General features: G+C 39.4%; 2 protein-coding genes across 2 annotated transcripts in view; one reads left to right on the top strand and one right to left on the bottom strand.

The window, feature by feature from the left end:
• Window positions 1-16,753, bottom strand: part of DNAI4 (dynein axonemal intermediate chain 4) — a gene marked incomplete at both ends in the record, with an annotated part of 124,091 nt that extends 107,338 nt beyond the window's left edge. Inside the window, 3 exon segments of the mRNA XM_082666033.1 lie at window positions 6,863-7,046; window positions 16,585-16,669; window positions 16,672-16,753. Of these exon segments, the coding sequence (XP_082522159.1) occupies window positions 6,863-7,046; window positions 16,585-16,669; window positions 16,672-16,753 (351 nt within the window).
• A 135-nt stretch (window positions 16,754-16,888) lies between these two features.
• The window catches only part of MIER1 (MIER1 transcriptional regulator), a gene marked incomplete at its 5' end in the record, with an annotated part of 56,408 nt that continues 54,933 nt past the window's right edge, over window positions 16,889-18,363 (top strand). The window contains 3 exons of the mRNA XM_082663051.1: window positions 16,889-17,018; window positions 18,135-18,235; window positions 18,318-18,359. Of these exons, the coding sequence (XP_082519177.1) occupies window positions 16,952-17,018; window positions 18,135-18,235; window positions 18,318-18,359 (210 nt within the window). The remainder of the gene's footprint in view (window positions 17,019-18,134; window positions 18,236-18,317; window positions 18,360-18,363) is intronic.

The raw sequence follows: 18,363 nt of genomic DNA, 5'->3' as shown, positions 1-18,363 counted from the left end.
AGTATTATTTTTATGTAAATTACATGTATTACTGTTACAAAATATAAGAAAACAGAGCCATAATTATTACTTTTCATTTTGTCATCATTTGCTTACATTACAGCTTTGTTCCCATCCACCTCCTGTGTGCTATTACTGCCAAATACATAACACATATATTACATTTCTGTGTCATAGATCCAATAATACATTATATACGTGTTATTTTATATAATCGTTTTTCAAATCAGTTAAGAGGGAAAAAAGGAGGAAATGCACTAATAGTTGCATTAATTACATGATATAATAGTTGTTGTAATTACATAATTGTGTTCACTGATGTTCTTTGTATGGATATGAATTACCATCTGAAGTTACTTGTTTTCAAGCTGAAGAACTTCCCTTAGTATTTCCCGTAAGGTGGGTCTGCAAGCAATAAATTCTTTCAGTTTTTGTTTATCTTGGAGACTCTTTATTTCATCTTCATTTTGGAATAATAGCTTTACTGGATACAACATTCTTGGTTGAGCTTTTTCTTTAACAACTTCAAATTTGTTCTCCTCTGCCTTCTAGCCTCATTGTTTCTGATGAAAAGTTATCTGTTAATCTTATTAAGGTTCCTTTGTACATGATACACACTGTTTTTCTCCTGCTGCTTTTAAGATTTTCTTCTTGTCTTTGACTTTCAGCATTTTTACTATAATATGTCTGCATTCATTCATTCTTGGACTTCACTGAGTTTCCTGGATATGTAGGATATTGTTTTTCATTAAATTTGGGGTGTTTTCCATTATCTTTTTGAATATTTTTTCCTTTCCTTTTGTGTCTCTCTTCTTCTGTTACTCCCATTATGCATATGTTGGTGTGTTTGATGGTGTTTGATGGCTCTATTCATTTTTCTTCATTTTTTTCCCACTCTGTGTTTGTCTTGAATAATCTCTATTGATCTATCTTCTAGTTTGCTAATTCTTGCTTCTGTCAGTTAAAATCCATTGTTGAGCTCCTCTAGTGAATTTTTAAAGTTTCAATTATTGTACTTTTCAGCTCCAGAATTTCCATCAGTTCTTTTTTATAATTTCTGTCTCTTTATCGATATTTGATGTAACATGATCATACCTTCTTTTACTTCTTTAAAGCATAGTTTCTGTAATTCCATGAAGCTATTTATAATGGCTTCTTTTAAATCTCTGTTAAATTTGACATTTGCTTCCTCCCACAGACAGCTTCTGTTGCTTTTTTTCTTGAGTATGGGTCATACTTTCCTATTTCTTTACATGTTCCACAATTTTTTGTTGGAAATCAGAGATTTTAGATAATATATTGTAGCAACTCTGGGTACTGGAACTTCCCTCCTCCCTAGAGCTTGTTATTGCTATTTGCTTGTTTATATTTTGTTTAGTGATAACCTGGATTATTTTAGTGAGGTCTGTTTTCCCATTGCAGCTTGAACAGTGTCCCCGAAAAGGAGATATGTTGAAGTCCTAACCTCCAGTACCTCAGATTATGGAAATAGGGTCTTTGCAGATTTAACTGAGTTAAGATGAGATCATTAGGGTGAGCCATAATTCAATATGACTGATGTCTTTATAAAAGGGAGAAATTTGAACAGAGGCAGAGGGAAGATACTGTGAAGATAATGGGGAGAACACAATGTACAGAGAGAGGATTAGAGTGATGGATCTACAAGCCAAGGAGTGTTTGGAGTTATCAGAATCTAGGAGAGAAACAGATACTTCCCTAGCATATTCAGAAGCTGCACGCCCCTGCTAACACCTTGATTTCAGACTTTTAGCCTCCAGAAGTGTGAGACAATAAATTTCTATTGTTTGAAGTCATACAGCTGTTGGTACTTTGTTAAGGCACTCCTGGGAAACTAATATGCCCCCTCCCAACACCTACCCTGCAGTCCTGTTAACATACTAATGTTGCTCCTCAGGGAGGTGCAGCTTTGGGTATGCCCACAACCATCCTGCGATGACAGAGCTACTGGTAGGGCTCTCTTCCACACTTACTCTGACCACACTCAGCTGTTAACTTCACTAGTCGGCAGCTGATTGCTCTATTGTTTTCAACAATGCCCTGGGGCATAAATTCTCTACAGACTAATCCAATCAAATTGTGGCTCCTTCCAGGGAAGTTTCTGATGCCAATGTTCAATATTTATTCTCACTACAGGAAGGCTTCTCTTGCTGAGGAATTGCCTTATACCCTGTTTCCCTATAAACTAGGTAGCCTACAGTCTAGGGTGTATCTTCATTAGATCAATTAATTTCCTTGCAATTGCCTTTTACCACTATGTCCACTGTTTTTGAGGGTGTTCATAGGTTTAAACTTCTCCATGCTCTGCTGCAAATAAAGCTGGTTCCTTATGGAAGATATAAGGAACTATCTGTTGTACAGCTTGCTTCTCTCCCCAGATAATATCTCTGCACCAGATCTCTGGGGTTGACAGTGGAGACAATGGTAAGCTTCTCCATGAGTGACAACCTCACTCTAGGTGTTGAGTGCTCCATGGAGGGAATAGGGCAGTAGCCTGAGGTCTTCTCAGCTTGCCTCTCCTGACATGGAACATGATCTCATGGACCAGGGGAAGGCCCAGGATTCTCAGTGTGCCACACCCAGGTAGAGCTCATCAGTGGGGGTTATTATGGTAAAATGCATACATTTTTCATCTTAACCACATTTAAGTGTTCATGGCATTAAGTACTTTCACATTGCTGTGCAGTCACCACCACCATCCATCTCCAGAACTCGTTTTAAAAATCTCACAAAGGGCTTCCCTGGTGGCGCAGTGGTTGAGAGTCCGCCTGCCGATGCAGGGGACATGGGTTCATGCCCCGGTCCGGGAAGATCCCACATGCCGCGGAGCGGCTGGGCCCGTGAGCCACGGCCGCTGAGCCTGCGTGTCCAGAGGCTGTGCTCTGCAGCGGGAGAGGCCACAACAGTGAGAGGCCCGTGTACCGCAAAACAAAAACAAAAATCTCACAAAACTGCAAATTGTACCCATTAAACAATAATTCCGCTTTACTCTTTCCCTGGTGACCACCATTTTACTTTGTCTCTATGAATTTGACTACTCTAGGTATCTCAGATAAGTCGAGTCACACAGTCTTTGTCCTTTTGTGACTAGTTTATTTCACTAAGTATAATATTTTCAAGGTTCATCCATATTGTAGTATGTGTTGAAATTTCCTTCTTTTTAAAGGTATATACACAGATACACTTTGTTTATTCATTCATCTGTTGATGGAAACTTGGGTTGCTTCCACCTTTTAGCTACTATGAATAATGCTGCGATGAAAATCGTTGTACAAATATTTGTTCAAATCTCTGCTTTCAATTCTTTTAGGTACAGACCAAGAAATGGAATTGCTGGACGATATGGTAATTCTATTTTTAAATTTTTGAGGGACAATAATACTGTTTTCATAGCAGCTGCACCATTTTACAATCCTACCAACAGTGCACAAAGGTTCTAATTTCTCTATATCCTCATCAATACTTGTTATTTTCTGTTATTGTTGGGTTTTTTTTCATAGTGGCCATCCTAATTGGTGTGAGCTGGTATCTTACTGTGGTTCTGATCTACATTTCCCTAATGATTACTGGTGTGATGTTGAGCATTTTTTCACGTGCTGTCAGCCATTTGTATATCTTCTTTGGAAAAACATTTATTCAAGTCCTTTGTCAATTTTTAAAATTAGGCTGTTTGTTGTTGAGTTGCAGTTCTTTATATATTCCAGATATTAACTTGTTATCAGATATATGATTTTCTAATAATTTTCCTCATCCCATGGGCTGCCTTTCACTCTGTTGTTGTGTCCCTTGATGCACAGAAGTTTCTAATGCTTGATGTAGTCCAATATATCTATTTTCTCTTTTGCTGTATATGCTTTTGATATCATATCTAAGAAATCATTGTCAAATCCAATGTCAAAAAGTTTTTCCCTTATATTTTCTTCTAAGAGTTTTATAGTTTTAGATCTTACTTTTAGGTTTTTGTTACATTTTGAGTTACTTTTGTAAATGGTGTAAGGTAAGAGTCCTACTTCGTTCTTTTGCATGTAGATATCCAGTTCTCTTAACACCTTTGTTGAAAAGACACCATTGCATGGTCTTGATATCCTTATTGTGAGGGTTTATTTCTGGGCTCTATATTATTTCATTGACCTATATGTTTGTCTTTTCTTTCTTTTCTTTTCTTTCTTTCTTTTTCTTTCTTTCTTTCTTTTTTTCTCTTTCTTTTCTTTCTTTTCTCCCTTCCTCCCTTCCTCCCTTTCTTTCCTTCCTTCCTTCCTTCCTTTCTTGATATCCTTATTATTTCTGGGCTCTATATTATTTCATTGACCTATGTCTGTCTTTTTCTTTCTTTCTTTCTTTCTTTCTTTCTTCCTTCCTTCCTTCCTTCCTTTCTTTCTTTTTGGCTGTGGTGGGTCTTCATTGCTGTGTGCAGGCTTTCTCTAGTTGTGGTGAGTGGGGCCTACTCTTCGTTGTGGGCATGGGCTTCTCATTGCGGTGGCTTCTCTTGTTGTGGCTCTAGGCACACAAGCTTCAATAGTGTGGCTCGCGGGCTCTAGAGTGCAGGCTCAGTAGTTGTGGTGCACGGGCTTAGCTGCTCCACGGCATGTGGGATCTTCCCAGACCAGGGATCAAACCTGTGTCCCCTGCATTGGCAGGCGGATTCTTAACCACTGCGCCACCAGAGAAGTCCCTATATGTCTGTCTTTATGCCAGTACTACACTGTGTTGATTACTGAAGCTATGTAATAAGTTTTTAAATCAGGACGTGTGAGACCTCCAACTTTGTTCTTTTTCAAGATTGTTTTGGCTATTTGGGCTCCCTTGATAGGCCATATGAATTTTAGGATGGGTTTTTTTTATTTCTGCAAAAAATGTCACTGGGATTTTGATAGGGATTGCGTTGAAGCTGTAGATTGCTTTGGATAGTATTGACATCTTAACAATATTAAGTCTATGAACAAAGGATGTGTTCCTATTTATTATTGTCTTCTTTCAGCAATCTTTATAGTTATCAGTGTACATATCTTTCAACTCCTTAGTTAAGTTTATTTCTAAGTATTTCATTCTTTTTGATGCTATTGCAAACAAAACTATTTTTCTTGATTTTCTTCTTAAATTATTCATTGCTAGTGTATAGAAACAATAGATTTTTGTGTGTCAATTTTCTATCCTGCAAATTTGCTGAATTTATTAGTTCTAACAATTTTTTTAATGTGGAATCTTTAGGGTTTTGTACATATAAGATTATGTCATCTGTGAACTGAGATAATTTTACTTCTTCCTTTCTACTTTGGATGACTTGTATTTCTTTTACTTGCCTAAGTGCTCTGGCTAGGACACCCACTACTGTGCTGAATAGAAGTGATGAAAGTGAGCATCCGTGTCTTGTTCCTGATCTTAGGGGAAAAGCATTCAGCCTTTCATCACTGAGTATGATGTAAACTGTAGGTTTTACAGATGGCTCCTGAGGAAATCCTTTCTCTTTCAAGTTAGTTGAAAGATTTTATTTTTAATTTTTATAATCATTGGATATTGAATTTTTCAAATGCTTTTTCTTTATCTGTTGTGATAATCACATGGATTCTTTTTCAATCTACTAATAAGGGGGAAAGTACTGACTTTTGAATATTGGAACAATCTTGCATATATTATCCCCACTTGGTCATGATGCATTATACCTTTTACATAGTGCTGTTAATACTATGTAATATATATGTATAACATACACGTAATGCATATAATGTGTACGTAATATGTATATAATTATTATGGACTGAATGTTTGTGTACCCCCCAGATTCATATGCTGGAACACTAATCCCAGTGTGAGATGGTATTGGGAGGTGAAACTTTTGAGAGGTAATTAGGTCATGAAGGTAGAGCCCTCATGAATGAGATTACTGTCTTTATAAAAAGAGGCTAGGGAGCTAGCTAATTCTCTTTCCCCCTTGTGAGGATACAATAAAAGTTGGTGGTCTGCAACCTGGAAGAGGGTCCTCACCAGAACCTGACCATTTGTCACCGTACTCTTGGACTTCCAGACTCCAGAACTATAAGAAATAAATTTGTTTATAAGCCACCCAGTGTATGGTACTTTATTACAGCAGCCTGAGCTGACTAAATAATTCTTAAGGTCATGAGTAGACTTTCTTCATTCCACTCTAATGTTCTTACTACCAATAATGAATTATAGGCGCCAACTGCCAATATTATGCTGTAAGATACGTTATATGGCAAAGATTCTAACAAAATCAATATATCAATACAGGCATACCTCATTTTACTGTGCTTCACTTTATTGCACTTCACAGATACTGTTTTTTACAAATTGAAGGCTTGTGACAACTCTGCATCCAGCAAGTCTATTGACACCATTTTTCCAACAGCATTTGCTCACTTTGAGTCTCTGTGTCACATTTTTGTAATTCTCGCAATATTTCAAACTTTTTCATTATTATTATATTTGTTATGGTAATCTGTGACCAGTGATCTTTGATGTTACTATGACTTGCTGAAGGCTCAGAGGATGGTTAGCATTTTTTGGCAGTAAAGTTTTTTAATTAAGTCACGTACGTTGGAATTTTTAAACATAATGCTACTGTACTCTTAAGAGACTACAGTATAATGTAATAATTTTTATATGCATTGGGAAGCCAAAAAAACTCAAGTGACCCACTTTATTGTGATATTTGTGTTATTCAAGTGGTCTAGAACTGAACCTGCAATATCTCTGAGATATGCCTGTATTAGAAGTTATTGTTTCAAAGCAGCATACTTTCTACCTTTAACATTTCAATCAAGTTCTTCCCAGTGTCATTTTCAAAAAAAGACTCAAAGTATTATGAATTAATAAAGAATATTACCCGCATGGCTGTCTTTGTGGAGGAAATATTCATTTTTTCTACTGTTTTGGGGTCAGGTAGAATCACCATGTTTTTTGACCCAGCCATTCTGCTTTGGTTTGCACTAATATATCCTCCTTTCATTTGCGCTCCTTTTGCTGGGCCAGTAAAGCTAATAGACCTCTTCGACTGTGCGCCAGTGTTTCTATATCAGGAAAAGAAAACATAACACTGAGGATCCAGGATTGAAGAAAAATTAGCCAATGATAAAAAAGTAGATTTTCATTTAGAAACATGGAAACAATCTAAACATATAAACAAGAAAAAAATAGTAGCCACTTGAGAGCTCATTATGTGTAAGCATAGTTCTAGAATGTTTACAAGCACTGTGTCACTTTTTCCTCACAATAATTCTAAGAGGTTGCTATAACATTATTTTATATAAAGTCACAGAGGCTTAGAGGGAAACATTCTTACTAGAGTTGAAATTTGAACCCAGGCAGTCAGATCAAAAGTCTACACTTATTTCTCTGGGTCTCAGTTTCCTTATCTGTAAGATGAGGATAAAGATAGTACTTAATTCATTGGTTATTATGAGGATTAAATGTATTAATTTCTATATTATGGTCAGGAAATGCCTGACACATAGTAAGCACAAATGAGTGTAGAGCGCAGTTTTGCAGGCAGATTGAAGAATGAGTAATAAAACCTGGGAAAGAATATCATGTTCCTGCCTGAATGATTACATAATAATTCTTAATAAGAGAAATTATAATCAAAATATTTGTATCCAGGAGAAAAAATATGATTTCACTTTTAGATCAATTCTCTAAATTCCTTAAGACAAAAACCTAATCATTCTTTCATTCTAGTACTCTGATTGTACTGCAGACTTCTATAAAACAAGAATGATCACCCCTTACACTATAAAAAGGCATTGTGTTTCCAAAGAAAACATTTTAAACAATACTTTCACTTTCCTACTCATAAAAGATCAGACAAGAATAAAATACTTTAAAATGACAACAATCTACTTTTTATATTTTATTTTTCTTCATGGCATTTAGTACTACCTGACATTGTTTGTTGTCTACTCCTCTACTAGAATGTAAGCATCTTTAGGGCAAGAACTTTGTCTTGTTCATTGCTATATCGCTAGCACACAGGACAGTACCCAGTATATTGTGGGCACTATTAGTATTTTTTAAATAAATGACTAAATGAATTCCATTCATACTATTTCAAATTTACATTCTTTTAAAGTATCATACCCTATCCTCCCTCCTTCAGTCTCTAAACGACTTTAACTCCAACATTTCCAAGGAAACCAAATTAATCAATGAGGTAAGAATTCCTTAAATTTCTCTACCTTCATTATATTCTTCTTTCATATCCCACAAACTCATCTAATCCATCCTTATTTCTTTCCTCCTCTTTCAGTTCAAAAGTTGCTCTTCTTATCTAAGGTTAACCTTTCTACCTGTGCTCTGAAACCTGTCTGTTACTACTTTTCTCAGGGACTCTTTTCCTTTGTAAAAAAAAATTTTTTTGGCCATGCCGTGTAGCTTGTGGGCTCTTAGTTCCCCAAGGACGGAATCCAGGCCCTCAGCAGTGAAAGCACTAAGCCCTAACCACTGGACTGCAAGGGAATTCCCATCTCAGGGACTCTTCTGTCAATAATTCTTGGTCTCCTATATCTTGTTTCCAATCTTTTTCCCTTCAGCATATAATTGTACTCCAGTCATCTCTTCAACTTAAAAATCCTTCCTTTACCTATCTATTGCTAGTCTTCCACTATCTATTACTGTATCTCTCCTTCACTTTTTAAAATATTAGTCAATAATCCTGTCTATGTCCTTACTCCTCTTATGCTCCATAATTCACTACAATCTAATTCCACCCTCTCCTCTCCCACTGCAGAGACTACTTTCATTAAAATCACCTAGTCTTGTCCTTCAAATTGTCAGCTCCAAAGGACTCGTTCCAGTACTTATCTTTGTAGCATCTGACGTCAGTTGACCATTCCCTTCTTCTTAAACTTGAGTTCTCAAATTGGTTTCTGTAACATAACTGTCTCCTATTCTTCACCCTCCTTGTGACCTCTAATTACCTGACCCTTCCATTTTCTACCAATTACTCAGTACCTTTTAGGTTTCTCTTCTTTCACTATTTAATCCAGTATCCACAATTCATCAACTGAATCACTCTTTTACCATTACCTTCAACTCTTATTTTCTTTCTCCCTTGAGCTTTGCCCTACTATCCCTACAAAATACAGTCTGTCCATTCTATTCTTCCTCTTTACTATATCATCTGCTTATTCCCATGGTCATACATTTGACCTTGTCCTTGTCAAGGACAAATACCCCTCAAATACTTCATATCCCCTTGCTTCATATTTCTCCTCAGTATTTCTTACTAACATATCTGTTACTTATTTATCTTATGAATTAGATGTTCCCCACCCAACCCTCCAACCCTGAGAATGTAAATTCCACGAGACTAGGGACTTTGTGTTATTTTGTTCCCTGCTGTATCCCTAATGCCTACCATAGTACCCAATACACAGTAGCTGCTTAATAAAAAATTGTCGAATGAATTCCCAAATCATTACATCCAATTCAAAACATTCTCTCAACCTTCATACTCAAATGTTTACCAGTCTACTGGGTAGCTCCAGCTAAATGTCTACTAGACATCTCAAAGTAAATAGATGCATAATGAAATCATATCACATTTACTCATAAACCAGCTCTATCTCTTTTATTCCCTATAGGGACCAAATAGAAATGAATTAGCAAATGATGTTGCATTTACCAATTAGGTAGTTACTGTGATCTTATGAGACTCATCAATAAGCTCTCCCAAATCTTCAGACTATAAGTTTCATGGGAAGGAACCATGTCTACCATGATAGCCCCAACTCTTAGTACTCTGCCTGACAGAGTGGGAAATTAGATTCAGAAAGTACAGACTACTTTAAAAAAAAAATGAACTAAGTACCTGTAGCCAATTATGTTAGAAATTTATGGTGCACATCTAGCTATGTTAAAAAAACAGATGCTTTCAAAAGAGCCAAATTAGTGGGCAATAAATAGGATGACTTTCAGGAGATATTCACTTTGAAAGTTTTGCCTGAAAAACAGTCATGATACAAGAGGTAATGTAGCTGTACATTCCTGAGTTTTCTGAAGCAGGGACCTAATCTATTTTGTTCACTCCTATGTCTTCAGTACCCAGGGCAGTAGCTGGAAAATATAAGGCATTCAGTTGGTACCTGTAGAATGAACACCATGAGCACCTGATGACCACTTCTATGAAAAAAGAGACTAATGACATTAAAAGCATGCTACACATACATAAATCTCACTATGAAAAAAATAACCACAAGAGGAAAGAAGGAATGGCTTAAGAAAAAGTGTATTAGCCACTTCTTCGTTTAATGAGATTAAGGTAAAAATTTCAATCTAAACCCAATCAATTACTTTCATTTATCCAACTGTTATTCATAAAACACTTATTGTACATAAGGCTACATGCTGGCAGAGATACAATATGAATCAGATATGGGCCCTAAGGAGCTAACCGTCTAATAAGAGATAAAACATATATATGATTACAATGCAAGTACAAAATTGTATTTGCCTCAAGACTTACATGTAAGATGAAATGAAAGTTGTGGTAAAGATTACCTTGGGTAAGAGGAGTGAGCAGAGAAATCATGAAGATGGCATTTGAGTTAGGCTTGAATGTAGGTCAAATTCAAAAGAAGTACAGGGGCCCGAATGTATATGTGTGCTTGTGTCTGATGCACATGCAGGTGAGGAGGGATGAGGACAGGACAGGAAATGCACCCTGAGCAAAGATCATTGTGAACGATGACAGTAGGAAAGCATGTGGTATATACAGGGTATCTTAAATGATTCAATTAGAAGGAAATTGAAGGAAAACAAAGTTAAGCTTTGAAAAAATAAAATGGCCAGGCTAAGTCTCTGAAATTTACTACACAAGCCTGAGAGTGCCTTTGAATGATTTTGAGCATAAGAGATAACTGCTCAAAACTATGCTTCAGAAAAATTTAGCTATATTCAGAACACACTAGAAGCAAGAAGACCATTAGTTAAGATGCTATGGAAATAGGCCAGATGAGAAGTAATCAAGGCTTAACCTGGGGTGGCAAGTGTAGAAATAAAACAAATGCTAAATACAGCATGTATTAAGCATATCTTTTTATTTTCTGTATTTTGATGTTTTAATATCTAGGAACTTGCTAACCCTTGAGGGACTGCCCCTCCCAGGGCTAATCAATTCTTATACATAGTAAGGGACTTGCCAACAAGCAAACCTTTTATACGCAAACCAACCAATCCAGAGTCCATACCCTCAACCATCTCCTTCATCAGGCTCTCAAAGAGATCTCACTCTCTGGGTCACTATCCACTTGCCCTAATCACTGTAGGGACAGGAACCAGAAAACTAGGGATAGTCCCTATGCCCAGAGCCTTTTGAAATTATTCAAACAAGCTATTCCTACACCTGCTTATTCCGCTTTGTCCATTTCTCCCCATGGGAACCACAATAAAGCTTCTTGTCCATGTTTTCCCCTTGCTAATTTTACCTCCTGCTCAGCCCTGGTGCTTCCTCATGTGGCCCCACTATGTGGTACAGCATGCCATGTCTCCTGATTCTAGGGATCTATGAGTATTTAAAAAAAGAAAACAAAAAACCTTCTTCCTTCATGATAGTTATTTCTGTGTCTATGTACCCGATTAAAACATACCCCAAGTACCCTTAAACCACAGATACAGAACAAACAGGACTTAATTGATAATAACAATGCCACTTAAAATCTAAACTTCAAAGTACTTCCACTATATTTGTAATTTAATTCTTTTATTTATTTATTTCATTTTTTTAAAATGGAAGTATAATTGACCTACAGTTCCAGGTGCACAATATTGTGATTCAATATTTCCATACATTACAAAACGATCACCACCCTAATTCAATTCTTATAATAAATTATGAGATATTTAATTGCCATGTTTTACAAGTGAGAAACTTAAAACTCAAAGAGGTCAACTTAAATGCCAAAACTCATCCAATAACTCACAGACTATGTGTTCTTGAGCAAGTTTCTTAATCTGTTTCTTTCCTCATATGTAAATTAAGGTTAATAATAGTATCTGCCTCAAAGAGTTAAGGCGATGATTAAATTAGTCATTATTTCCAAAGCACAATAAGAAGTTAAATTGTAGACATGTTCAAGTTTAGATATTATGAGTGATATCCTGGTGGAGCTGTTTGGTAGCAGTTGAAAATCAAGAGGAAAGTGAATTTCAGGGAACAAAAGTGAGAACTGGAGATACAGATTTGAGAATCTTTCATGGAGATGATAATAAATGAACTGAGTCCCAAAATAAAAACCTAAAGATACAAAGAGAAGGTAATAGGGCCAAGGAGAGAAACTGGAGGTAGAAAGAAAGTAAAACCAGAAAAAAGGCATCTTTGCCAGTAGTAAGTGAACCAATTCAGGGTTGGTTCAGGGTTAAGGAGGGGAAGATTGATATTGTCAAATGCTGCAGAGAGGTAAAGAGAAAGCCCATTGAATTTGGTGACTTTTGAAACCTTTAGGTTACTCATTGTTGACCTGAGTAATTTTCATATAGAAATGGAGACAACAGACTGCAAGTGTTAAAAGAGTAAACACAGATACTTCCGGTTTCTGGTCTGACGTGTAAAGGCCATGAAAGACATCAATCCTGTACTCACAAGAAAAAGGCTGAGCAAACTGAAAATCAATGGGTCTTCTTAGGTCCATCAGAGAATTAAGGTTACAGGCAAACCCTCACACTGAAAGACTGAGATGCAGGAATAACAGAATCACAACTTACTGGGAGCAGAAACTGCCACTAGAGCCAACAAGTGGTAGGAAAACCTAAAGGGTAATTGCCTAATTGCTGGAAACTGAGTGTAGACTAATTCAAAAGAGAAAAAACTGCTGGGGGCCCAGCCTTAGGGAGCTCCCCCCAACAACACTTTTATCGAGTTTTACCTTTACATACTCCACCAGGCTCTCAGGATGAAGATCAGAGTAAAACTCCCTGATAGTTCCAGCAGGGGGACAGGAAGTAACCATTTTGAAATATACCTGGAATGTTCAGTTATCCTTAACAAAGGCCTGCCCTCAAGGAAAACCATTTTACCAGAGCCTAACCAGTGTGGGGGGAGGGAAATAACCTACTCGAAGTCCATCTAACCTTCTTGTTCCACCTCAAGAGAAAAATTCTGAGAAATACTTATGAAGGTCACAGCCCAGGGACAAAGGCCCACTAAAAGATTAAGACCTAATCATAGGATTATGGCACACTGCCCTCCCCCTTCCCCCCTCCCTCACATATCTTACCACCACATCAACAGGGCTCCTGTATAACTGAATTACAATGGGAAGAACTGTAAGGCTCAGACTCTAAGAAGGAGGCTCTAGGGAAACCTAAAAAGCCAGAGGAGACAAAAAGCAGGACACTAGAGGAAACTGAAGTCTTGGAAACCTATAGCTACAGCAAACAGCCTAATTCCTAGACAGATAAACATAAATCCTCACACTAAGGGCTTACTTACCTCAGTTCATATTACCTGATGCAACATGTTCAGCTTTCAACAAAATACATGGCATACCAAAGAGCAAAAACAGTCTGAAGAAACAAAGCAAGGATTAGAGCCAGAATAAGATATGGCAGAGATTTTGGAATTATCAAGACTGGGAATTTAAAATAATTATGATTAATATGCTAAGGATCCTAATGGAAAAAGTAACATGCAAGAACAGATGAAAACTCTCCCCACCCCCCAAATCAAAAGGAAATGAATGAACACGTAAGGAAGAACAGAGAAACTGGGGAAAGAAGTGAGATAAAAGCAGTGAAGGAAACACTAGTGGTTTTTACCACAATGGAAGATTGTCCAATACAGCCAACCCCCAAATTATGATTTTTTGACTTTACAGGGGTGTGAATGTGATATGCATTTGGTAGAAACTGTACTTCGAATTTTTATCTTTTCCTGGACTAACGATATACTATAAAATGATACTCTCGTGATGCTGGCAGTGAGCCATAGCTCCCAGTCAGCCGTGCAATCATGAGGGTAAACAACCAATACATTTACAATCATTGCTTTTAAGTTTCAGTACAGTATTCAATAAATTACATGAGCTATTCAACACTTTATTATTTAACAGACTTCATGTTAGATGATTTTGTCGAACTGTAGGCTAATATAAGTGTTCTGAGCATGTTTAAGGTAGGCTATGCTAAGTATGATGTTTGGTAGGCTAGGTGTAATAAGTGCATTTTCTACTTAATGGTATTTTCAACCTGTGATGGGTTTACTGGGACATACCTCATTGTAAGTTGAAGAAGATCTGTATTGCTAAGCCAATGGGAAAAACCCAATATAGGAAAAATTGGAGTGAGAAAGTGAAAAATTGATAAATACATGTTTCATGATATCCTTTCCAAGATCAGGATTAAGTCTTAAACTGAGAAAGATGAGAAACATTAGGTCAAACCAATGGTTGTAAACTTTAGTGTGTATGAAATTTTGTTTTAATTAGATAATATGGCTACCTCAAAAAGTGAAGGTTATATTAATTTTTATCTCCCACCCCACTCTTTCCTTAATAGGTAATCTACCATGAATGTGTCATTATTCAAGAAATCCCGAAGGGAATTTTTCTAACACTCTCTCAGGTACTCTGAGAGTTTTATGATTTTTTAAAAATTCACATGAAACCAACTTAATGTTAGTTTGAGATTGCCATACCTACAAGTAAAAACAAAAACCAGACGAGATGAGCAATAACCAATGTTACTCAAATACATATTCACTCATTTGTTTGCTGCCAGCAAATATTGTCTTCTTCATTCTAAGTAGTAGCAGTGAACAAAACTCTCTGCCATTATGGAGTACATCATAGCTTGGATGAAGACAGATTAACAAACAAGTATATAATGTATCAAACAGAAATAAATTTTATGGAGAAGAATAAAGCAAGTTGAGGGACAGGAAGTACTGGGGAGAGTAGTATTATTTTACATAGGGTAATTAGAGAAGGACTCTTTGATAAGGTGACACATGAAGAAAATGAGTGTCATGAGATTACTAGCGGGTACAGTATTCCAAAGAACAGCAAATGCCCAGACCTTGAAGTTGGAAAATATGCCTGATATTGTTGTGGAACAATATGGAGTGTAATTAGCCAGGGGGAAGAATCCAAAGTGAGATTCTGTGGGACCCTGTGAGGATGTGAGCTTTTACTCTGAGTGAAATGGGAGAAATTGGAGGCTTTTGAGAAGACCCACAGTGATTACTATGTTGAGGGTGAGGGCAAGATCATTTAGGTGTTTACTGCAATGTAACAGTGACTTACATTGGAGTGGTAGTCTGGACTTATTTTGCAGGTAGAAATGGTAGAATCTGCTGATGGAGTGGGGTATTGAGAAGTCAAGGGTAACCCAAAGTTTTTTTACTGAGTAACTGTAAGAGTGGAAATTGCCATTTACTGAAATGGGAGACTGCAGAGTTGATTAGAGGGCGAAATAAGTTCAGTTTTAGATACAAATTTTGAGATGCCTATTAACTTTTAAGCACAGCTGCTTGATTTTAAGTCTGTTTTCTTGGGAGAGGTGTTGGCTGCAGAGTTAAACTTGTAAACCATCAGTAAATAGGTGACTTTTAAAGGCAAAAAACAATAGTGAAGAGGTTTACTGATCCCATCAACACTGCAATATTTAGATACAGGAGAGATAAAGAGATGCCAGCAAAGTATTTTGAAAAGGAGTAGGCATAAACCAAGGGGAGAATTAGGGAGGAGTGGTGTCCCAGAAACTAGATGAAGTGATTCAACACTCAAGAAGTGGTAAACTAGATCAAAGCTGCTGATGGGTGAGTTAAGAAACAAACTGAGAAATGGCCACTGTATTTGGCTGGACAGTTATTGCTGACCTTCACAAAAGCTATGTTTTGTGGAGTGATAGGATGGACAAAAACCTGAGTACCATATGCAGGAAAGAGCAGAAGGTTCTCTCCCAAGACCTTTTCAACAAGTTCTGCTAAAGAAAGATTAGCTGATCTGGAAGAGACTGGATAGAAGAGATGCTGAAGGTTTGAGAAGAGAGAACAAAAGTGGTCTGGAAGTGCGGGAGAGTGAATGAATTAGGAAACTTCAGTGTAATTGCTGGACTAAGGGACCATTTGAAGTTGTAAGCGAGACATCTGTAGAGCTGTATGCTTTTCTTCAGCCTCTCGTCCAACTGCTGCAGAACAACAGAGAAAGTTGTAAGCTGGAATGAGTTTTAAGGCAGGATGGTATGAGGAGAAGGCAGAAAAAACCCTCAACTACAGAGCATAGTAATGTTCGGTCTGGTGGCTCACAGAAGCTGAGAGGGTTGAACATCTGGGCACAGCTTGGAGGCAACAAGCTGGAGACTGCAGACCGGCAAAAAAAAAAAAAACAGGAGTGCTAGGAGGAGGGTGGTTCCCAACAAACTAAGTCTTTTCTCGACCAAGCACAGCAGTAGAGGTTTGGAAAAGGCAGTCCTAGGCCAACGAAGTAGACATTGCCGCAGACCTCAGAGGTTCGAGGGTTGCCGACTGAACACAGATGCAGTAAGTGCTAAGATCTAAAAGGGCTCCCTCCGGGACCCAGGGGAATGGACTTAGGTTTTAGCGCCGGAACTTACACCCCGACGTTCGGCTGCTTGCGGCTGTCTACCGGAGAGATGGGCATGGTGGCTACTGGGTGGGGAGTGGTCGACCACCGCCTTCCCTGGCTGCTTCTGGAGCCCCTGTACCCCAACCCCCGGCGTCAGCGGCTCCGGCTAAGGCACGGGAATGTTTGCCGGGCGTCATGGAGACGGTGGAGCCTTGGCTCAACAAGCGGCCGCGCGGTTGGCTGGCGGCTGGAGGCCGAGGAGGAGGGCGGAGGCGGAGGGGAGGACAGAGGGTTGGTGGAGCAAGAGCAAGCCCCGGACGACGACTAGAAGAAGGAGGCGGGCGGCCCGGGCCCTAGGCCCCTCCCAGGCTCTGAGTCTCCCGGGCTGCAGGCGGATGGATGGGGCTTCTTCAGGCGGTGGCGGCAGCAGCGGAGGTGGCGGCGGCAACAGCGGCAGCGGCTGTAAGTGCAGCCTCCATAAACCATCTCTCCTCTCCTAGCCCCGTTTGGGTGGAGGGGCTCCCGAGGTGTCCTCGGTCCCCTTTCTCTGCTTCCCCTCCCCCACTGCAGAGTACCGCCCGGAAGACCCTTAACTTCCGGGGCGGGGCTGAGAGAGCGCGCCGGGCGCGCTTCCCCTCCCGGAGTGGCGCCGGCCACCCAAGGCGCATGCGCAGCTCTGCATCGCCATCCACCCCCTTCCCAGACTGGTCTTTTGCTTTGGCAGTGGCGGTGGCGGCGGCGGTGGCGCCGGCGCCAGTCTTCCCCGGCGTCCGCGGCGCGCTGGGAGTCCGCTGCGGAGTGAGTTCGCTTCGCCTTGTCCGCTTCCGCCTTTCTCCAGTCGGCCCCGGAACGCGGTCGGGGTGGGGTCAAGCTGACCGCCCCGCTGTGGCTCCGCCTCTTTTCCGCAGTATCTCCGGGTTCTGTCTCAGCCCGGGAAGGCTCCTGCTCCCACTGCAGTCCCCTGTGGTGAGCAGGGTCTTGGGCAAACCGGCCCTTTTCGGAGGGAGTGAGGGAGGGAAGAGAAGCTCGAAGAGGGTGTTGTTGTGAGGGAATGAGGTCTTCCCAGGCCTTGGGTGTATCCCTGGGGGCAGATGCCTCCCTAGTCTTTGAATGGCCTTGTTCTTTCAGCTTTTGGTGGAAAGATCTCTGGCCTGGAGACCATCTCTAGTCCTCGTTTGCTGTGTGACCTTGGGCGAGTCACTACCTCTCTCTGGGGCCCCAGTTATACCTAAAGCTTATTCCAACGCTAAAACTCTTAATTTTGCAGAAAAGCTTATGCAGTTCCAAGATTGGCCCGTCTACTGAGGCCGCTTAGACGAGATGACCCGGACTTGAGTGAACCTTTCTTCAATCATGGGTGGAATGAGGCGACCTATTTATTGGATCGCTTTTATTCCTTTATCATCAGTTACAAATTGCATGACTCAAGACTCATTAATGTTTTTCTAAAATTGTCATGGGATTCCTGTCCTAATTCCTGGCCGTCTTTTTAAAAATTAGAGACAGGGCGAATGGTGAGCTTGTAGTATCATCGTCTCTAGTCTCGTTACTACTGAGGCTCTCTTTCCTTTGATCCAGATGGTGTGGTGGCTCGATTCTCCCAGTGCCTGGCTGAGTTTCGGACGTGGTTAAGAACCAACTGGTTGAGGTTCAATGCAGACAAGACGGATGTGATGCTGGTAGGCAGGGGCACACTTGGAGATTAAGGGAGGGAAAGTCCAAACTCCCTCAAGTAATATAAATGTTATATTACTCTTCCAGTGTTTGAGAACTGCTGATGGGCCAATAATTTCCAGAATTTGGGTGA

The sequence above is a fragment of the Grampus griseus genome, assembly GCF_964374135.1.
Source record: "Grampus griseus genome assembly, chromosome: 1".
Taxonomy (NCBI): domain Eukaryota; kingdom Metazoa; phylum Chordata; class Mammalia; order Artiodactyla; family Delphinidae; genus Grampus; species Grampus griseus.
Note: the sequence above shows the minus strand (reverse complement) of the source record. Positions and strands in the feature narration are given on the sequence as shown.